This window comes from Oncorhynchus clarkii, chromosome 28 (genome assembly GCF_045791955.1).
Source record: "Oncorhynchus clarkii lewisi isolate Uvic-CL-2024 chromosome 28, UVic_Ocla_1.0, whole genome shotgun sequence".
Taxonomy (NCBI): domain Eukaryota; kingdom Metazoa; phylum Chordata; class Actinopteri; order Salmoniformes; family Salmonidae; genus Oncorhynchus; species Oncorhynchus clarkii.
Window position 1 is genome coordinate 22848510 of NC_092174.1, and position 18976 is coordinate 22867485.

Sequence of the window (18976 nt, forward strand, 5' to 3'; positions counted from 1 at the left end):
TAACCATAGTCCTTCTGTTGTTCTGCGCAATTCCTGTCAGCCTCCTTTGTCCTCTTTCGTCAATGACCCATTTTCGACCACTGGCCTAACGTTGGCTGGATGTCCTTTGGGTGGTGGACCATTCTTGATACACACAGGAAACTGTTGAGTGTGAGAAACCCAGCAGCGTTGCAGTTCTTGACACACTCAAACCAGTGCGCCTGGCACCTACTACCATACCTCTTTCAAAGGGACTTACATGTTGCCCAGTCACCCTCTGAATGGCACACATACACAATCCATGTCTCAATTGTCTCAAGGCATAAAAATCCTTCTTTAACATGTCTCATCCCCTTCATCTACACTGATTGAAGTGGATTTAACAAGTGACATCAATAAAGGATCATAGCGTTCACCTGGATTCACCTGTCATGGAAAGAGCACGTATTCCTAATGTTTTGTACACTCACTGTATATTGTAGCTAGCTGTTCCCTGTATAGGCTAGACATGTACTGCACACTGATTGTTGAAACTACCCTTGCTTTCCTCTGATTTAGATTACAGGTTACAACCCCAGTCCACAGGCATCCCAACCTCTTATCAACCAATGGATTTGACGTGTGTTTGGTGCAGCAGAGGCCAGAGAAGGTTGATACAGCAGAGTAGCGTTCGTACTGCCGAGTCTCTCAGGCAGCTGCTAGTACCGTCACCTCTCACTGTGTGAGATTGTATGATTAAAATATCCCTTAAAGACCTCAGAGACAAAGATTACATCAAACCCTTCACCCTGGTTCACTAATGGCAAATTACTAAAACTTGGTGTACCCCCCCAATTTATAAAATAATCTTGTCAGTGAGCTCTTGCTGCAGCATAAAATTGACCTTTCCATCATCGTGCTTCGTGTAATTTGTGGTTAGCAGAGGGGGCAGGGTCCTGATTGAATCAGGGTTCTTGGAGCGTAGGCAGTTTATCAGCCTCTGTACAAGCCTCTACCAGTGAACTTGGCAGTGTATGTGCAGACAGTTCCATGTCATTATTTAAGTGCATTCTAAATGGCATCATTATGAATGTGTGTCCTCAGGTTGAAATTCAAACAAATCCCACGATAGACATGTGTAGGCTGCCTCCCGAGTGGCGCAGTGGTCTAAGGCACTGTGCTAGCTGTACCACTAGAGATCCTGGTTCGAGTCCAGGCTCTGTCGTAACCGGCCGACACCGGGAGACCCATGGGGCGGTGCACAATTGTCCCAGTTTCTCCCGGGTTAGGGGAGGGTTTGGCCGGCCGGGATGTCCTTGTCCCATCGCGCTCTAGTGAGTCCTGTGGCGGGCCGACTTTGTTTGTCAGCTGTATTGTGTTTCCTCCTACACATTGGTGCTTCCGGGTTAAGCGGACATTGTATTCACCTCTCCCGAGTCCGTACAGGAGTAGCAACTACCACTCAGTGTCTTTTTTTGCGAACAAGGCTACTGCCTCTGTGCATACTGCACACTTGCTTCTTATTTTAAAACTGCTTCTAAAACTGGAAGCATCTTTGCCCGTTAGAGTCTATTACTGGTTGTAGTAGTAGGATTTTACAGTAGGATCTTACAGTATAGCAACTGAGCCTGTTCTTCTTTCCTATAGATATGGCATTTTCCCTTGTAGGACATTTTATGAAGAAAAGGCATGCCAAGCCCAATAACTAATTCTTACACAAAGAGAGACATGAAACGCCCCATATGGAAAAAGTGGACAGCAGACACATAGCCTGCACATATCATGAAATCATATCGTATCGTGCATATCATGTATTACCACAGTGGCTAGTTCCATATATTTATGTATCTATCTATTCCCCCCATAGCTCCCAGACAGAGAAATGTTTTGTTATTTTATCTCTTTAAAAACGCAGGGCCTAGGGTAAGCACCAGTCATGAGCTGTAAACCCATTACCCTGCTAGTGAATAAAGGCACCATAGCGAAAGATAAACGAATGCTACTCCGTCACTGCAGGCAGGATATTCTGTGAGTGAAAGTAGTGTCATGGGCCAGTGTAAATGCCTGCGTTGGCCCAAACTTGCTGAGAACATCACAGCAGTTCCACCCACTTCCACTATATGACAACATCAGCCTTGGATTCATATGTACATTCAACCTACTTTGTACTACGCAATAATGTTTATTACTGTGTAGTAGCCTAGTACACTGTATTTTGGAGTCCTAAGCGGACAATAAAGACAACTACTTAGCCTACATGTGGTAAATCTGATCCTCTGTTGGTTTGTATTGGTCTTCTTTCATGTGAATCTGCAGCAGTAATATCTTGGAAACTCTCCATGTGATTCTGTAGCAAACAGGGTTGCTGTGTGTACCCTCTTCAGGCATGGGAAGAGGCATGGAGGTGAACACTGTCTTAGCTAATTGCTCTCTGCTCAGGGATTACTCTCGCTGCCAAGAATTAAGAGCAGCCTGTGTGTGTGTGTGTGTGTGTGTGTGTGTGTGTGTGTGTGTGTGTGTGTGTGTGTGTGTGTGTGTGTGTGTGTGTGTGTGTGTGTGTGTGTGTGTGTGTGTATGGCGTGTGTGTGTGTGAAGGGTTGAAGGCGGAGGCAACAAAAATCAATACACTGAGGAATATATAAAATAAAGCGTTAGGATTGTAACTGCCAGCAGCTTCTGGCATCATTCTTCATTCAGAACATTTCCCCTCAGTGTCTGTAGAAAAATAGCATTCTCCCGAAGAGCAAACACTTGCATTCATGATAGGGCAACTGACTTGGCTGGCCAGTTGTGTTCTTATACAGACTATGCAAGCCAGCTCCAACAGCTTTGGTGCTGTCAAGTGATTCACAGCTTTTCTTTAATGGTTTGTTATCCTTCATTCACTTCCCTCCTTACAGAAATCCCTACAGGTTCTGCACCACAGGTGTCTGAAAACATGGAGGCTATAGGTGCATCCCAATAATTTCTCCTTCCTCCTGAAGTGTGCACTTGTTTACTACGCCCCACAAATATAAAAGCATTAGATTGGTGAAGGCATGGGCTTGAGGAAGTTTCTGTATACCTTTACTTTCCTTTCAAATCTCTGAGGGGAAATTAACAAGTGCACACTTTGGGAGAAAGGAGAGATTTTTGGGATACAGCCCATGTTCTGGCGTATTGTAACGAATGGAGACGTCCTATTTTTTTGGCTATATTTATTATATTCCATCTGATCCATTTTAAAGCTAATGGGGTGTTTCACACCTGTCTCAAACAACCTATCACCCCACATTCAGTGTTTAAGTGTTTGTAAAAACACATTTACCAGACACGGCAGGCACGAGGCCAAAATACTTAGGCGACATGTCAACAAAGTACAACAAATTTATTTTGCAGTGATGCAACTCAGTGTAGCACGACTAATCCCGATAGAGCTGGATTAACCTGTTTGAATGAGTAAGTGTTCTGCGCCCCCAGTGTTTTATTCATATTTTACACATTGCATTGACTTTGTTCTGCTAGGCTACCAAGGGAAATACATCAGCCCCAAAATGTCAAGGCAGCTTCTTGTCTTCTTCCTCTTTTTTTGAAAGTTCTACAGAGTTTTTCTTTACAGTACCAGTCATGAGTTTGGACGCACCTTCTAATTCAAGGGTTTTTCTTTATTTTTACTCTTTTCTACATTGTAGAATAATAGTGAAGAAAACTATGAAATAACTATGAAATAACACACAAGGAATCATGTAGTAACCAAAAAAGTGTTAAACAATCAAAATATATTTTATAATTGAGATTCTTCAAAGTAGCCAACCTTTGCCTTAATGACAGCTTTGCACACTATTGGCATTCTCTCAACCAGCTTCATGAGGAATGCTTTTCCAACAGTCTAGAAGGAGTTCCCACATATGCTGAGCGGGTCATCTGGTCATCTGATGCAGCACCCCATCACTCCATAGTCCCACTAAGCGCAAACCAGATGGGATATTGTATCGCTGCAGAATTCTGTGGTAGCCTTGCCTTGAATTCAAAATAAATCACAGACAGTGTCACCAGTAAAGCATCCCCCACATCATCACACCTTCTCCTCCATGCTTCACGGTGGGAACCACAGCAATGCGGAAGTCATCCGTTCAACTACTCTGCGTCTCACAAAGACATGGCGGTTGGAAACGAAAATCAAACATTTGGACTCATCAGACCAAAGAACAGATTTCCACCAGTCTAATGTCCATTGCTCGTGTTTCTTGGCCCAAGCATGACTCTTCTTATTATTGCTGTCCTTTAGTAGTGGTCTCTCTGCAGCAATTTGACCATGAAAGCCTGATTCACACAGTCTCCTCTGAACAGTTTATGTTGAGATGTGTCTGTTATTTGAACTTCATGAAGAATTTATTTGGGCTGCAATTTCTGAGGCAGTTAAATCTAATGAACTTATCCTCTGCATCAGAGGTAACTATGCGTCTTCTTTTCCTGTGGCGGTCCTCATGAGAGCCAGTTTCCTCCTAGCGCTTGATGGTTTTTGCGACTGCACTTGAAGAAACTTTAAATGTTCCGCAATGACTGACCTTCATGTCTTAAAGTAATTATGGGCTGCCGATTCTCTTTGCTAATTTGAACTGTTCTTGCCATAATATGGACTTGGTCTTTTACCAAATAGGGATATCTTCTGTATACCACCCTATCTTGTCACAACACAACTGATTGGCTCAAACTTATTAAGAAGGAAAGAAATTCCACAAATTAACTTTTAACAAGGCACACCTGTTAATTGAAATACATGCAGCTGTTTGAGAGAATGCCAAGAGTGTGCAAAGGTGTCATCAAGGCAAAGGAAGGTGTCACGCCCTGACCTTAGATACCTGTTTTCTACATATTTTGATTAGGTCAGGGTGTGACTGGGGTGGGTACTCTAGTTTTTTTGTATGTCTAGGGGGTTTTGTAAGTCTAGGGTTTTTGAATGTCTAGGGGTTTTTTATGTCTATGTTGGCCTGATATGGTTCCCAATCAGAGACAGCTGTTTATCGTTGTCTCTGATTGGAGATCATATTTAGGCAGGCCTTTTTCCCACTTTCTGGTGTGGGGTCTTGTCTATGTGTAGTTGCCTGTCAGCACTACATTGTATAGCTTCACGGTTCGTTTGTTATTTTGTTATTTTGTTATTTTGTTATTTTGTTATTTTGTTAGTTTGTTAGTTTGTTAGTTTGTTAGTTTGTTAGTTTGTTAGTTTGTTAGTTTGTTAGTTTGTTAGTTTGTTCAGTGTTCATTCTTTTAATAAAGAGAATGTACGTATACCACATTGCGACTTGGTCTCCTTCATACAACGAACGTGACAGAAGGCTAGTTTGAAGAATTTCAAATATAAAATATATATTTTTGGGGTTGCTACATGATTCCATATGTGTTATTTCATAGTTTTGATGTCTTCACTATTATTTTACAATGTATAAAGTAGTAAATATAAAGAAAAACCCTTGAATGAGTAGGTGTGTCCAAACTTTTGACTGGTACTGTAGATGATATATATATATTTCACTGGTCAACCCCAAAGCCAACACTTCCTTTGGTCTCTTTCCTTCCAGTTCTCTGCTGCCAATGACTGGAATGAATTGCAAAAATCACTGAAGCTGGAGTCTTATATCTCCCTCTCTAACTTTAAGCATCAGCTGTCTGAAAAGCTATATATATATATATATACGTCCTATTTTTTTGGCTATATTTATTATATTCCATCTGATCCATTTTAAAGCTAATGGGGTGTTTCACACCTGTCTCAAACAACCTATCACCCCACATTCAGTGTTTAAGTGTTTGTAAAAACACATTTACCAGACACGGCAGGCACGATGCCAAAATACTTAGGCGACATGTCAACAAAGTGCATATATATGTGTGTGTGTATGTATTATCCTAATACCAAAGAATTGAGGAGTGTGGATTGTCGTAGAATAATGCAGTTTGCATGTGAGATGTCAGACAACAATTATGCATGGTTTGTTTAATAGTGTAACTGATAAAGTATGCATTGTTACGGTTTTCCAATCGTTGGTGTAGCAGGGAATTCCCCATAACATATTTGTATGAATTAGTCATGTCTACACTACAAACAGAAAAAACACTGAAATGGTATGCAGTGATACCTATCTGAAGGTTCCTTTAACTGTGTTGTTCAATGCAGAAATAGTCAGGTCCCAGGCTACTTCACCCAGGCCTTCACTAACAATCTGTAACATTCCTCTGTGGTAAACCTTTAAAGGATGATTGTCACTTCCATTTGAAATCCTTAGTTCCTCCTCTAAACTGACGAGGCTAGAATATACCTCAACCCTGATGAGGTGACTATACCTGTGTATTGTTTTCTATGTTCACATGAGTATTGTAACATATATTCCTTTCCAGCTGCACTCCAACTCAGACAAAGGAGATGGCTCAGTCAGATACCTGCTGTCTGGAGAGGAGGCTGGTACTATATTTGTCATCGATGAGGTCACAGGGGACATCCATGCCACCAAGAGCCTGGATCGGGAGAAGAAAGGCCAGTATGTCTTACATGCCCAGGCCATCGATCGTTACACCAACAGATCTCTAGAGCCAGAGTCTGAATTCATTATCAAGGTCCAGGATGTCAATGACAACGCGCCCAAGTTTCCAGATGGCCCGTTTGCTGCTGCTGTTCCCGAGATGGCCGACGTTGGTAAGGTCGAATACTGAGAACATACTTTTAATACGCTGGGTGCACTTGACTGGAGGCAGCCAGCTTTGTACCCTGACTGTGAGACCAGTCACACTATTAGCTGAGTCATCAGTATTGTTGCAGATCCCTGCTGCATCACAGAGGCAGTCAGGCATTGATGCACAACTCTGTAAATGGATTTTGATGGTCCCGATACAGGATGTTGATTAATTGGGAAATCATGGATTTTTGACCGCAATACAGAAACACTCTGTGGTATTTTTTGCACATAGTTTTACAGTAAGAAAACCATGACAATATAGTGAGTTGTGCTACAGTATGTAAATGTGGTTTGTACTGTAATCATGGCACATTGTACTTCAGTTGTATGGTTTTGTGTGGAAATGCAGTACTGATATAACCTTTCCTTCCATGCAGGCACATCAGTGTTTCAGGTCACAGCCACAGACGCAGACGACCCCACCTATGGGAACAGTGCCAAGATTGTTTATAGCATACTGCAGGGACAGCCTTACTTCTCTGTGGATCCTAAAACCGGTGAGCCAACCAGCCTTTTACTTTACTGCAATATAACGCTGCATGTGTGAATTGTTTCTGCCAAGTGATAAAATAGCTTTGTTCTATTATGTTTTATTGGTTGATAGTTGAAATCAGGCTGTTTTTTTTATTTCACCTTCATTTAACCACGTAGGCCAGTTGAGAACAAGTTTTCATTTACAACTACCAGGTGGCCACGAGAAAGCAAAGCAGTGTGACAAAAACAACAACACAGAGTTACACATGAACAAACATACAGTCAGTAACACAATAGAAAATGTACAGTGTGTGCAAATGTAGAAGAGTTGGGAGGTAAGCCAATAAATAGGTCTTAGAGGCAAAATAATTACAATTTAGCATGAACACTGGAGTGATAGATGTGCAGATGATGATGTGCAAGTAGAGATACCGGGGTGCAAAAGAGCAAGAGGATAAATAACAATATGGGGATGAGGTAGTTGGATGTGCTATTTACAGATTGGAAGTGTACAGGTACAGTGATCGGTAAGCTTTTCTGACAGCTGATGCTTAAAGTTAGAGAGGGAGATATAAGACTCCAGCTTTAGTGATTTTTGCAATTCCTTCCAGTCATTGGCAGCAGAGAACTGGAAGGAAAGGAAGTGTTGGCTTTGTGGAAAACCAGTCAGTATCTGGTGTGACCACCATTTGCCTCATGCAGCGTGACACATCTCCTTCGCATAGAGTTGATCAAGTTGTTGATTGTGGCCTGTGGAATATTGCCCCAGTCCTCTTTAATAGCTGTGCTAAGTTGCTGGATATTGGCGGGAACTGGAACATGCTGTCGTACACGTCATTCCGGAGCATCCCAAACAGGCTCAATGGTTAAAATGTATTTTGAGTTTGCAAGCCATGGAAGAACTGGGACATTTCCGCTTCCAGGAATTGTGTAAAGATCCCTGCGATATGGGATTGTGCGTTATCATGCTGAATCATGAGGTGAAGGCAGCGGATGAATGGCACGCCAATGGGCCTCAGGATCTTGTCACAATATCTCTGTGCATTCAAATTGCCATCGATAAAATGCTATTGTGTTTGTTGACGATAGATTATGCCTTCCAATACCATAACCACACTGCCCCCATGGGGCACTCTGTTCACAACGTTGACATCAAAAACCGCTCGCCCACATGACACCATACACGCTGGCATTTGAAACAGGGATTAATCCATGAAGAGCACACTTCTCCAGCGGAAAAGTAGCCAGCGAAGGTATGTTGGTTACAACGCCAAATTGCAGTCATGTCAAGACCCTGGTGAGGACAACGAGCACCCAGATGAGCTTCCCTGAGATGGTTTCTGACATTTTGCAAAGAAAATCTTCAGTTGTTTCACCAGCTGTCCGGGTGACTGGTCTCGGATGATCCCGCAGGTGAAGAAGCTGGATGTGGAGGTCCTGGGCTGGCGTGGTTACACGTGGTCTGCGGTTGTGAGGCCGGTTGGACATAATGCACATTCTCTAAAACGACATTGGAGGCGGCTTATGGTATAGGAATTAACATTAAATTCTCTGGCAACCGCTCTGGTGGACATTCCTGCAGTCAGCATGCCAATTGCACGATCCCTCAAATCTTGGGCCACCCGTGGCATTGGGTTGTGTGACAAAACTGCACATTCTAGAGTGGCCTTTTATTGTCCCAAGCACAAGGTGCACCTGTGTAATGATCATGCTGTTTAATCAGCTTCTCGATATGTCACACCTGTCAGGTGGATAGCTTATCTTGGTAGAAATGCTCACTAACAGGGATGTAAACAAATATAGCTAAAGAGAACAAAGTGTAAAGATGGAGATAAGTGGATGTCTTTGCTTGAACAGTATTTCAATGTGTTTCAAGAAAGCAGAGGGAATCTGGCAGTACGACTATTGTGACACTGTAGTATGTACCATCTGTCAACACTCAAGATGATGGTCCTAGCCATGTTCTGGTCACATGTGCTGAAGTGCTATTGACATACATCGACCACATATCATGAATGCAACCATGCAACAGGATTGCCATTATGATGGGTCTAGTTTTGTCATTTTATCACATTAACAGTATGTTTCGTTGATGTCTGTGTTGCACTGCTCGGCTACTTGAGAGAGTGGTCCTGATGTAAGGCGTAGCTGAACCCTGGCTAGGTTTAACTGTAGGGGGTGCAGTTCTGTCATTATACTGTATATTTGATAAAGGTCCATGTTGCATTGCTTGGCTACTTGAGTGAGTGGTGCTGATTTTGATTTGAGGCATAGCTTTGAAGTAGCCTGGCTAGATTGTGACTGTTCCAGCTGCAGTGCATCCCGATCCTGGGCCATGGCCAAGGTAATGCCAGCTGTTCCTGTCTCTCTCCAGCAACTCATTGGGGCCCCATCAGCAGGTTGGCCCAGGAGACCCAGTCACTCAGCCCACAGTCAGCCCACAGTCAGACCAGTTGCCTCTACACTACAGCCATGTGTCTGTGATCAGGAAGTGAGGTGTTCAGCTCCTGACCAATGATCATCACTTACACATGCGCACGCACGTGAACGCCCTAAAGACACACATGCACACCCACACATATTCAGGGTTGTGTAGGTTACTTTCAAATCAAATACAATTTTATTGGTCACGTACACATATTTAGCAGATGTTATCGCAGGTGCAGCGAAATGCTTATGTTTCTAGCTCCATCAGATCAGTATACGTAACTATAAAAAGCAATACACACAAATCCCCAAAATAAAAATTTAGAAATTTAGAAATCCAGTGTGTGGAGTCCAGTGTGTGGATGGACTATTTCAAAGCTTTTTACCCTGTCCCGCCGATGTGGATGAGGGAGTACTCTCTCTGCTGTCTCCACGATCAACTCCTTAATGTTGTTGACATTGAGGGAGAGGTTATTTTCCTGGCACCACTCCGCGAGGGCACTCACCTCCTCCCTGTAGACTGTCTCATCATTGTTGGTAATCAGGCTACCACTGTTGTGTCGTCAGCAAACTTGATGATAGGGCTGGAGACCTGCAAGGCCATGAAGTCATGGGGGAACAGGGAGTACAGGGGGTGGCTGAGCACACACCCTTGTGGGGCCCTCGTATTGAGCATCAGCGTGGCGGAGGTCTTGTTGCATTCCTTCAACACCTGGAGTCCGAACAGGGTTCAGACCCAGGGCCCCAAGCTTTGTGATGAGCTTGGAGGGTATTATGGTGTTAAAAACTGAGCTGTAATCGATGAACAGCATTCTTACATAGGTATTCCTCTTGGTATAGGTATTCCTATACCAAGAGGTATTCCTCTTGTCCAGGTGGGATAGGGCAGAGCGATGGCGATTGTGTCATTTGTGGATCAGTTGGGGCGATACGCAAATTGTAGTGGGTCTAGTGTGTTGTGTAAGGTGGAGGTGATTTAATCCTTAACTAGCCTCTCAAAGTTCTTCATCAAATCAAATCAAATTTTATTTGTCACATACACATGGTTGGCAGATGTTAATGCGAGTATAGCGAAATGCTTGTGCTTCTAGTTTCCCGACAATGCAGTAATAACCAACGAGTAATCTAGCTAACAATTCCAAAACTACTACCTTATACACACAAGTGTAAAGGGATAAAGAATATGTACATAAAGATATATGAATGAGTGATGGTACAGAACGGCATAGGCAAGATGCAGTAGATGGTATCGAGTACAGTATATACATATGAGATGAGTATGTAAACAAAGTGGCATAGTTTAAAGTGACTAGTGATACATGTATTACCTAAAGATGCAGTAGATGATATAGAATACAGTATATATGTATACATATGAGATAAATAATGTAGGGTATGTAAACATTATATTAGGTAGCATTGTTTAAAGTGGCTAGTGATATATTTTACATCAAATCCCATCAATTCCCATTATTAAAGTGGCTAGAGTTGAGTCAGTGTGTTGGCATCAGCCACTCAATGTTAGTGGTGGCTGTTTAACAGTCTGATGGCCTCAGCTTTGATGCACCTGTACTGACCTCGCCTTCTGGATGATAGCGGGGTGAACAGGCAGTGGCTCGGGTGGTTGTTGTCCTTGATGATCTTTATGGCTTTCCTGTGACATCGGGTGGTGTAGGTGTCCTGGAGGGCAGGTAGTTTGCCCCCGGTGATGCGTTGTGCAGACCTCACTACCCTCTGGAGAGCCTTACGGTTGTGGGCGGAGCAGTTGCCGTACCAGGCGGTGATACAGCCCGACAGGATGCTCTCGATTGTGCATCTGTAGAAGTTTGTGAGTGCTTTTGGTGACAAGCCTAATTTCTTCTGCCTCCTGTGCTTGAAGAGGCGCTGCTGCGCCTTCTTCATGATGCTGTCTGTGTGGGTGGACCAATTCAGTTTGTCTGTGATGTGCACGCCGAGGAACTTAAAACTTACTACCCTCTCCACTACTGTTCCATCGATGTGGATAGGGGGGTGTTCCCTCTGCTGTTTCCTGAAGTACTATGGTGTTAAATGCTGAGCTGTTGTTGATGAACAGCATTCTCACATAGGTATTCCTCTTGTCCAGATGGGTTAGGGCAGTGTGCAGTGTGGTTGAGATTGCATCGTCTGTGGACCTATTTGGGCGGTAAGCAAATTGGAGTAGGTCTAGGGTGTCAGGTGGGGTGGAGGTGATATGGTCCTTGACTAGTCTCTCAAAGCACTTCATGATGACGGAAGTGAGTGGTAGTCGTTTAGCTCAGTTAGCTTCGCTTTCTTGGGAACAGGAACAATGGTGGCCCTCTTGAAGCATGTGGGAACAGCAGACTGGGATAGGGATTGATTGAATATGTCCGTAAACACACCAGCCAGCTGGTCTGCGCATGCTCTGAGGGCGCGGCTGGGGGTGCCATCTGGGCCTGCAGCCTTGCAAGGGTTAACACGTTTAAATGTTTTACTCACCTCGGCTGCAGTGAAGGAGAGTCTGCATGTTTTGGTTGCGGGCCGTGTCAGTGGCACTCTATTGTCCTCAAAGCGGGCAAAAAAGTTATTTAGTCTGCCTGGGAGCAAGACATCCTGGTCCGCGACGGGACTGGTTTTCTTTTTGTAATCCGTGATTGACTGTAGACCCTGCCACATACCTCTTGTGTCTGAGCCGTTGAATTGCGATTCTACTTTGTCTCTATACTGACGCTTAGCTTGTTTGATTGCCTTGCGGAGGGAATAGCTACACTGTTTGTATTCGGTCATGTTTCCGGTCACCTTTCCCTGATTAAAAGCAGTGGTTCGCGCTTTCAGTTTCAGGCGAATGCTGCCATCAATCCACGGTTTCTGGTTTGGGAATGTTTTAATCGTTGCTATGGGAACGACATCTTCAACGCACGTTCTAATGAACTCACTCACCGAATCAGCGTATTCGTCAATGTTGTTGTTTGACGCAATACGAAACATATCCCAGTCCACGTGATGGAAGCAGTCTTGGAGCGTGAGATTGGTCGGACCAGCGTTGAACAGACCTCAGCGTGGGAGCTTCTTGTTTTAGCTTCTGTCTGTAGGCAGGGAGCAACAAAATGGAGTCGTGGTCAGCTTTTCGTGGTCGTGGTCAGCTTTTCCGAAAGGAGGGCGGGGGAGGGCCTTATATGCATCGCAAGGTTTTACCAGCCCTGGTTGCGCAATCGATATGCTGATACAATTTAGGGAGTCTTGTTTTCAGATTAGCCTTGTTAAAATCCCCAGCTACAATGAATGCAGTCTCAGGATATGTGGTTATAATCGAAGAGAATTCCCTTGGTCGACATTTGATTGTGAGGAATTCTAAATCAGGTGAACAGAAGGACTTGAGTTTCTGTATGTTGTTGTGACCACACCACGTCTCGTTAACCATAAAGCATACGCCCTCGCCCCTCTTCTTACCAGAAAGATGTTTGTTTCTGTCGGCGCGATGCGTGGAGAAACCAGCTGGCTGCACCGACTCCGATAGCGTCTCTCGAGTGAGCCATGTTTCCGTGAAGCAAAGAACGTTACAGTCCCTGATGTCCCTCTGGAATGCTACCCTTGCTCGGATTTCATCAACCTTGTTGTCAAGAGACTGGACATTGGCGAGAAATTTTGCTAGGGAGTGGTGTGCGATGTGCCCGTCTCCGGAGTCTGACCAGAAGACCGCTTTGTTTCCCTCTTTTACGAAGTCGGTTTTTTGGGTCGCCGACTGGGATCCATTCCGTTGTCCTGGGTGAAAGGCAGAACACAGGATCCGCTTCGCGAAAGTCATATTCTTGGTCGTACGGATGGTGAGTTGACGCTGCTCTTATATTCAGTAGTTCTTCTCGACTGCATGTAATGAAACCTAAGATGACCTGGGGTACCAATGTAAGAAATAACACGTAAAAAAACTAAAAACTGCATAGTTTCCTAGGAACGCGAAGCGAGGCGGCCATCTCTGCCGGCGCTGGAAGGACTCATGATGATAGAAGTGAGTGCTATGGGGCGATAGTCATTCAATTCAGTTACCTTTGCTTTCTTGAGTACAGGAACAATGGTGGGCATCTAGAAGCAAGTGGGGAAAACAGACTGGGAAAGGGAGAGATTGCATATGTCAGGAAACACTCCAGCCAGCTGGTCTGCACATACTCTGAGGACTCTGCTTAGGCCACAAATTACTAGTTACAGCCTTGCGAGTGTTAACGCTTTATAAATGTAATCAATTACAGTTACTAGTTACCTATCCAAAATTGTAATCAGGGAAGTAACTTTTAGATTTTTTTGAAGTATCTGTAATCTGATCACAATATTTTTACTGATTACAGTTACAGTTGTTTTGTGAGTTGCTCCACAACCACATATGCACGTGTGCACATATAAATGCACACACACACACACACACACACACACACACACACACACACACACACAAAAAATATTTTGGACATTAAATATGAAGCATCTTGTCTGTCCAGTCCAGCCTGATACGACTGTAAAAAGCTCCATTGTTAGCATAATCAATCTGAGATCGATTAGGTGCTGAAATAAAAGGCCTGAGAGGATATGATACTTAAAGAGTGTGAACAGTATACCTGTATCTTCCAATAGACAACAAAAGTATGTCAGGAAATATTGATGACTGCAGTAAATAAAAGACCCAGAGGAATATTTTATCATAAGACTCTGCATTTAATGGCATTGATTACCCATCCCTTATCTGACTAACATAACTACAGTAAGCTACTGCTGTTTCCTCCGTATCCTCCATTAGAAGTTGTGTAGACAGTAATGAGGACACCAAATTTCTACTTTACCCATTAAAGAGGCTAGTTGTCGTTTTTTTAGTGAGGGGATAATGTCCGTTCCCATTGCCTGAACGGTTGACACAGATATATCCATTTTAATGTGAGCAGGAGTCATAAAACCTTTCACTTTTGATCAATTGAAGGAAGTGCATGCTGTCTTTTGGACGTAATTGATATTAACAGTCTGACAGTCAGTCTTTTTATTTAAATGTAGTTAATTTACCACCCACTCCAATCTGACCAAGCATTATACAGCCATAATGTGCTAAACTGTATGTTTGAACTTTTTTATATATAAAATGCTGTGACAGAAACAATGGGCAAATGTCTGAAAGTAATATTGCGTTATTTTATCTATCAGATTACACCAGAATACGCATTAGCAAATGTCAACTTTGCATCAGTCATTGGTGTTGTTACTTTATAATGAGCAACATGCCTGAACTCTGTATGGCCTTGGCTAAATGAGCAGAGCAGGCATTGTCTACTCTTCAGAGGATCCAGAGGGGAATGACTGTTGTACAGTAGTTTGGCTCTGCCTCAGAGGAGAGGAGAAGAGACTACAGTATTGGCTGTGCCTCTGAGAGTCCCTGGGTCAAGAGCAAAGTCAAAGACATCACATCACATCCCCCACTTTGGCTGGTCCTGAGAGCTGAGGGAGAATGACTGGGGAATGCCAAGGTCAACAGGAAAGCGAGCAACACAACAACATGGGCCTAACAGCCTTTTATTCCTTGTCACAGTTGCACTACATTGTTTCCCTAGAATGAGAATGGACGCTTAAGGAATTGGTTCCATGGTCAGGCCTTAACCTCGACAGAATGAGAAGGGATCCATTTGCTGAATTCTGTAATTTGGTCGGGCTAAATTCAGTTTCTTCATGTTCAGCCTATTTATTTTCTTCTTTAACCGGCTGAATACTAAGAGGCTTTTTAGCATTATTGTGCTATTGGTGTGTTTACAGCTGAATTTCCTTGTCCAGACAGGTGGTTTGTGGCCACAATGTGTTTGATACAATCTCTATAACATTCTCTGGGGCTGAACACTTTTGTGTTCATTTCTTCTGGCAGGTTGAGGTATCTGTTAGCATTTTCTTCTTTCTCTCATTTTCTCACATTCATTCATTTGTTAAAGAACATGAAGACATTTCTTGTGCATTCAGCGGCAGAGTATTTTAGTGTCTGAACGGCAACCCTGTGGATTGTTGCCCATAAAATACTCAACAGCAGTGGCAAGGTTTACTCTTTTTTTTTTATTGTTTTTTTACATTATACAGTAATTTAACTGAGGCCTTGGGAGGCTGTATTTCATTGCCTTCATGGTTGTACAAGCACTTGAAATATCAATAAAAATTTAGATGAACCTTGGTCTTTTGATGTGTGGATGCATAAGGTAAAAAGCAGACTGATGAAACTGCTACAATATGTGTAGGACTATAAAATAAGTTCTGAGCCATTGGAGTGGAGCCGTTTTACACAGATGCTCTAAAACTCACACTGTGTTCTGTGTTCTGAGGATGTTCTGAGGATACATATCCTGCTCGTTGGTTGAACATAGGCTATGTCTGTTTATTGAATGTCACTGTACTTTCGCCTATTGTTATCACATCTCAAAAGCTTGGGAAATGACCTTCTTTGAGACGAGTCGTCTTATTGCAATCTATGTGACCCATGTGATCCCAATAACCGGCGAAAACCTGAGTGTTCCAGGAGAACGAGCTAACCCCTGAACCCCCACCGTGTGACGGCACACAGAGATAACTGTGGCATGTCAGACACTGTGTTCCACCGTTTAGCGGTGGTTGTTCCAGACATTGTTCCACAAAGGACGCCTTGCTTACAGTACTGAGTGAGCTATGCCATGGCTGTTTTCCCCGTGGCCTCCCTCTCATACAGGTGCATGATGTACAGTATGGTCAATCTGTTCTGTTTTCCTGCTAGCCCGTGTTCAGTCTTTAGGGTAAGATTAGGGCAGATGGCACTCTCCTTTGTAACGCTGTGAAGCGAGTAATGCAACATAGCAGAGCCTCTGGCCAGAGCACGGTGTTTAGGTGTGGGTCTAGCTGAGAGGAGAGGAGGAAAGAGAGAAGGAGGGGGGTGGCGTGCTAATAGTTCAGAGATGGGCAAGGCAAGCGTACTTATGTGTTAGTATATCAAATAGCACAGGCTTCCCAAACTGGCCGCCCGCCAAGTTTTCTAAAAAATATTCATTTTAAAAAATGTTTTTTTTCTTCATTATTGGACATAATAGACTGTAAAAACAAAAGGGAATCAGCTCGAAGATACTTTAATTTAAGAAATCTGTTCCCAAGCATAATAGAGAGACACGTGATCGTATAAATAATGCAAGCAAGGTTTGAAATAATAAGGTTTTAGTCAAACATTATATCTGTTTGGGCTTCTTGCAGTCAATTTGAATTGTACAAATTATTTGTAATTATGTTCACATTTTAGTCATTTAGCAGGCACTCTTATCTAGAGCGACATACATGAGCAATTAGGGTTAAGTGCCTTGCTCAAGGGCACATCTACAGCTTTTCACCTAGTCCGCTCGGGGATTCGAACCAGTGACCAGTTACTGGCCCAACGCTCTTAACCACTAGGCTACCTGCTGACCATGTCTGTTCCGGCCCCCCGACCAGCCACTCAAGAAAAAAAACTGGCCACAGCTGAATCTAGTTGATGATTTCTGAAATATGGTAATGAACAAGCACATACAGTGCATTCGGAAAGTTTTCAGACACTTCCCTTTTTCCACATTTTGCTACGTTACAGCCTTATTATAAAATGGATTATATAGAAATAAAAACCTAATCAATCTACACACCATACCCCATAAGGAAGAAGGGAAAACAGCTTTTGGAAATTTTTGCAGATGTATTAACAAAAAAAACAGAAATACCTTATTTACATAAGTATTCAGGCCCTTTGCTATGAGACTCGAAATTGAGCTCCGGTGCAACCTGTTTCCACTGATCATCCTTGAGATGTTTCTACAACTTGATTGTAGTTCACCTGTGGTAAATTAAATTGATTGGACATGGAAAGGCACACATCTATCTACATAAGGTCCCACAGTTGATAGTGAATGTCAGAGCAAAAAACAAGCCATGAGGTTGAAGGAATTGTCCATAGAGCTTAGAGACAGGATTGTGTCGAGGCACAGATCTGGGGAAGGGTACCAAAACATTTCTGCAGCATTGAAGGTCCTCAAGAACACAGTGGCCTCCATAATTCTTAAATGTAAGACGTTTGGAACCACCAAGACATCCTAGAGCTGAGCAATCGGGGGAGAAGGGCCTTGGTCAGGGAGGTGACCAAGAACCCGATGGTCACTGACAGAGCTCCAGAGTTCCTCTGTGGAGATGGGAGAAACTTCCAGGACAACCATCTCTGCAGCACTCCCCTAATCAGGCCTTTATGGTAGTGTGGCCAGACGGAAGCCACTCCTCAGTAAAAGGCACATGACAGCCCACTTGTAGTTTGCCAAAAGGCACCTAAAGGACTCTCAGACCATGAAAAACAAGATTCTCTGTTCTGATGAAACAAGATTGAACTCTTTGGCCTGAATGCCAAGCGTCACATCTAGTGGAAACCTGTCACCATCTCTATGGTGAAGCATGGTGGCGGCAGCATCATGCTGTGGGGATGTTTTTCAGTGGCAGGGACTGGGAGACGGAAAGATGAACGGAGCAAAGTACAGAGTGATCCTTGAAAACCTGTTCCAGAGCGCTCAGGACTTCAGACTGGGGCAGTTTCACCTTCCAACAGGACAACGACCTTCAGCACACAGCCAAGAAAATGCAGGAGTGGCTTTGGGACAAGTCTCTGAATGTCCATGAGTGGCCCAGCCAGAGCCCAGACTTGAACCCGTCGAACATCCCTGGAGAACCCTGAAAATAGCTGTGCAGCGACACTCCCCATCCAAACTGACAGAGCTTGAGAGGGTCTGCAGGGAAGAATGGGAGAAACTCCCCAAATACAGGTGAACCAAGCTTGTAGCGTCATACCCAAGAATGTGCTTCAACAAAGTACTGAGTAAAGGGTCTGAATACTTATGTAAATGTGATGTATTTTTTTATTTTTTATAAATTAGCAACAAAAAAAACAAAAAAACAGTTTTTGCTTTGTCATTATGGGGTATTGTGTGTAGAAAACAATTAATCCATTTTAGAATAAGGCTGTAACGTAACAAAATGTGGAAAAAGTAAAGGGGTCGGAATACTTTCCGAATGCACTGTAGGTGAAAACATGATGATGAAGACATGAGGGGGGTTGGCAGACATGGTATGAAAGCTGGTTGTAATTCTGGCTGAATTTTTCAACCGTTTATAGATAATTTCCTTAGGTGAAGTACGTGAAACCCATTTTGAGGAAATCAATGTTCCTCCTCCTGTACAACAAGTCAGGCAGTCTTTTCCTGCCTTCATCCGTATCATATTTGTGACATACAGTACTGTGACTAAAAGTGACTGGCATCTCTAACTCAACCAAGATGGGATTGATGCTGTGGAGGAGGAATCTCTCTGATTGTCTATTGTCAATACATACAGTAGCTCTCCTAACATACATTTATTTATGGATTTTAGTGTGATATAAGGAGCCT

General features: G+C 43.3%; 1 protein-coding gene across 1 annotated transcript in view; it reads left to right on the forward strand.

The window, feature by feature from the left end:
- The window catches only part of LOC139387208 (cadherin-18-like), a 44521-nt gene that overhangs the window by 16200 nt on the left and 9345 nt on the right, over nucleotides 1-18976 (forward strand). Inside the window, exons 3-4 of the mRNA XM_071133283.1 lie at nucleotides 6337-6631; nucleotides 7049-7168. Of these exons, the coding sequence (XP_070989384.1) occupies nucleotides 6337-6631; nucleotides 7049-7168 (415 nt within the window). The remainder of the gene's footprint in view (nucleotides 1-6336; nucleotides 6632-7048; nucleotides 7169-18976) is intronic.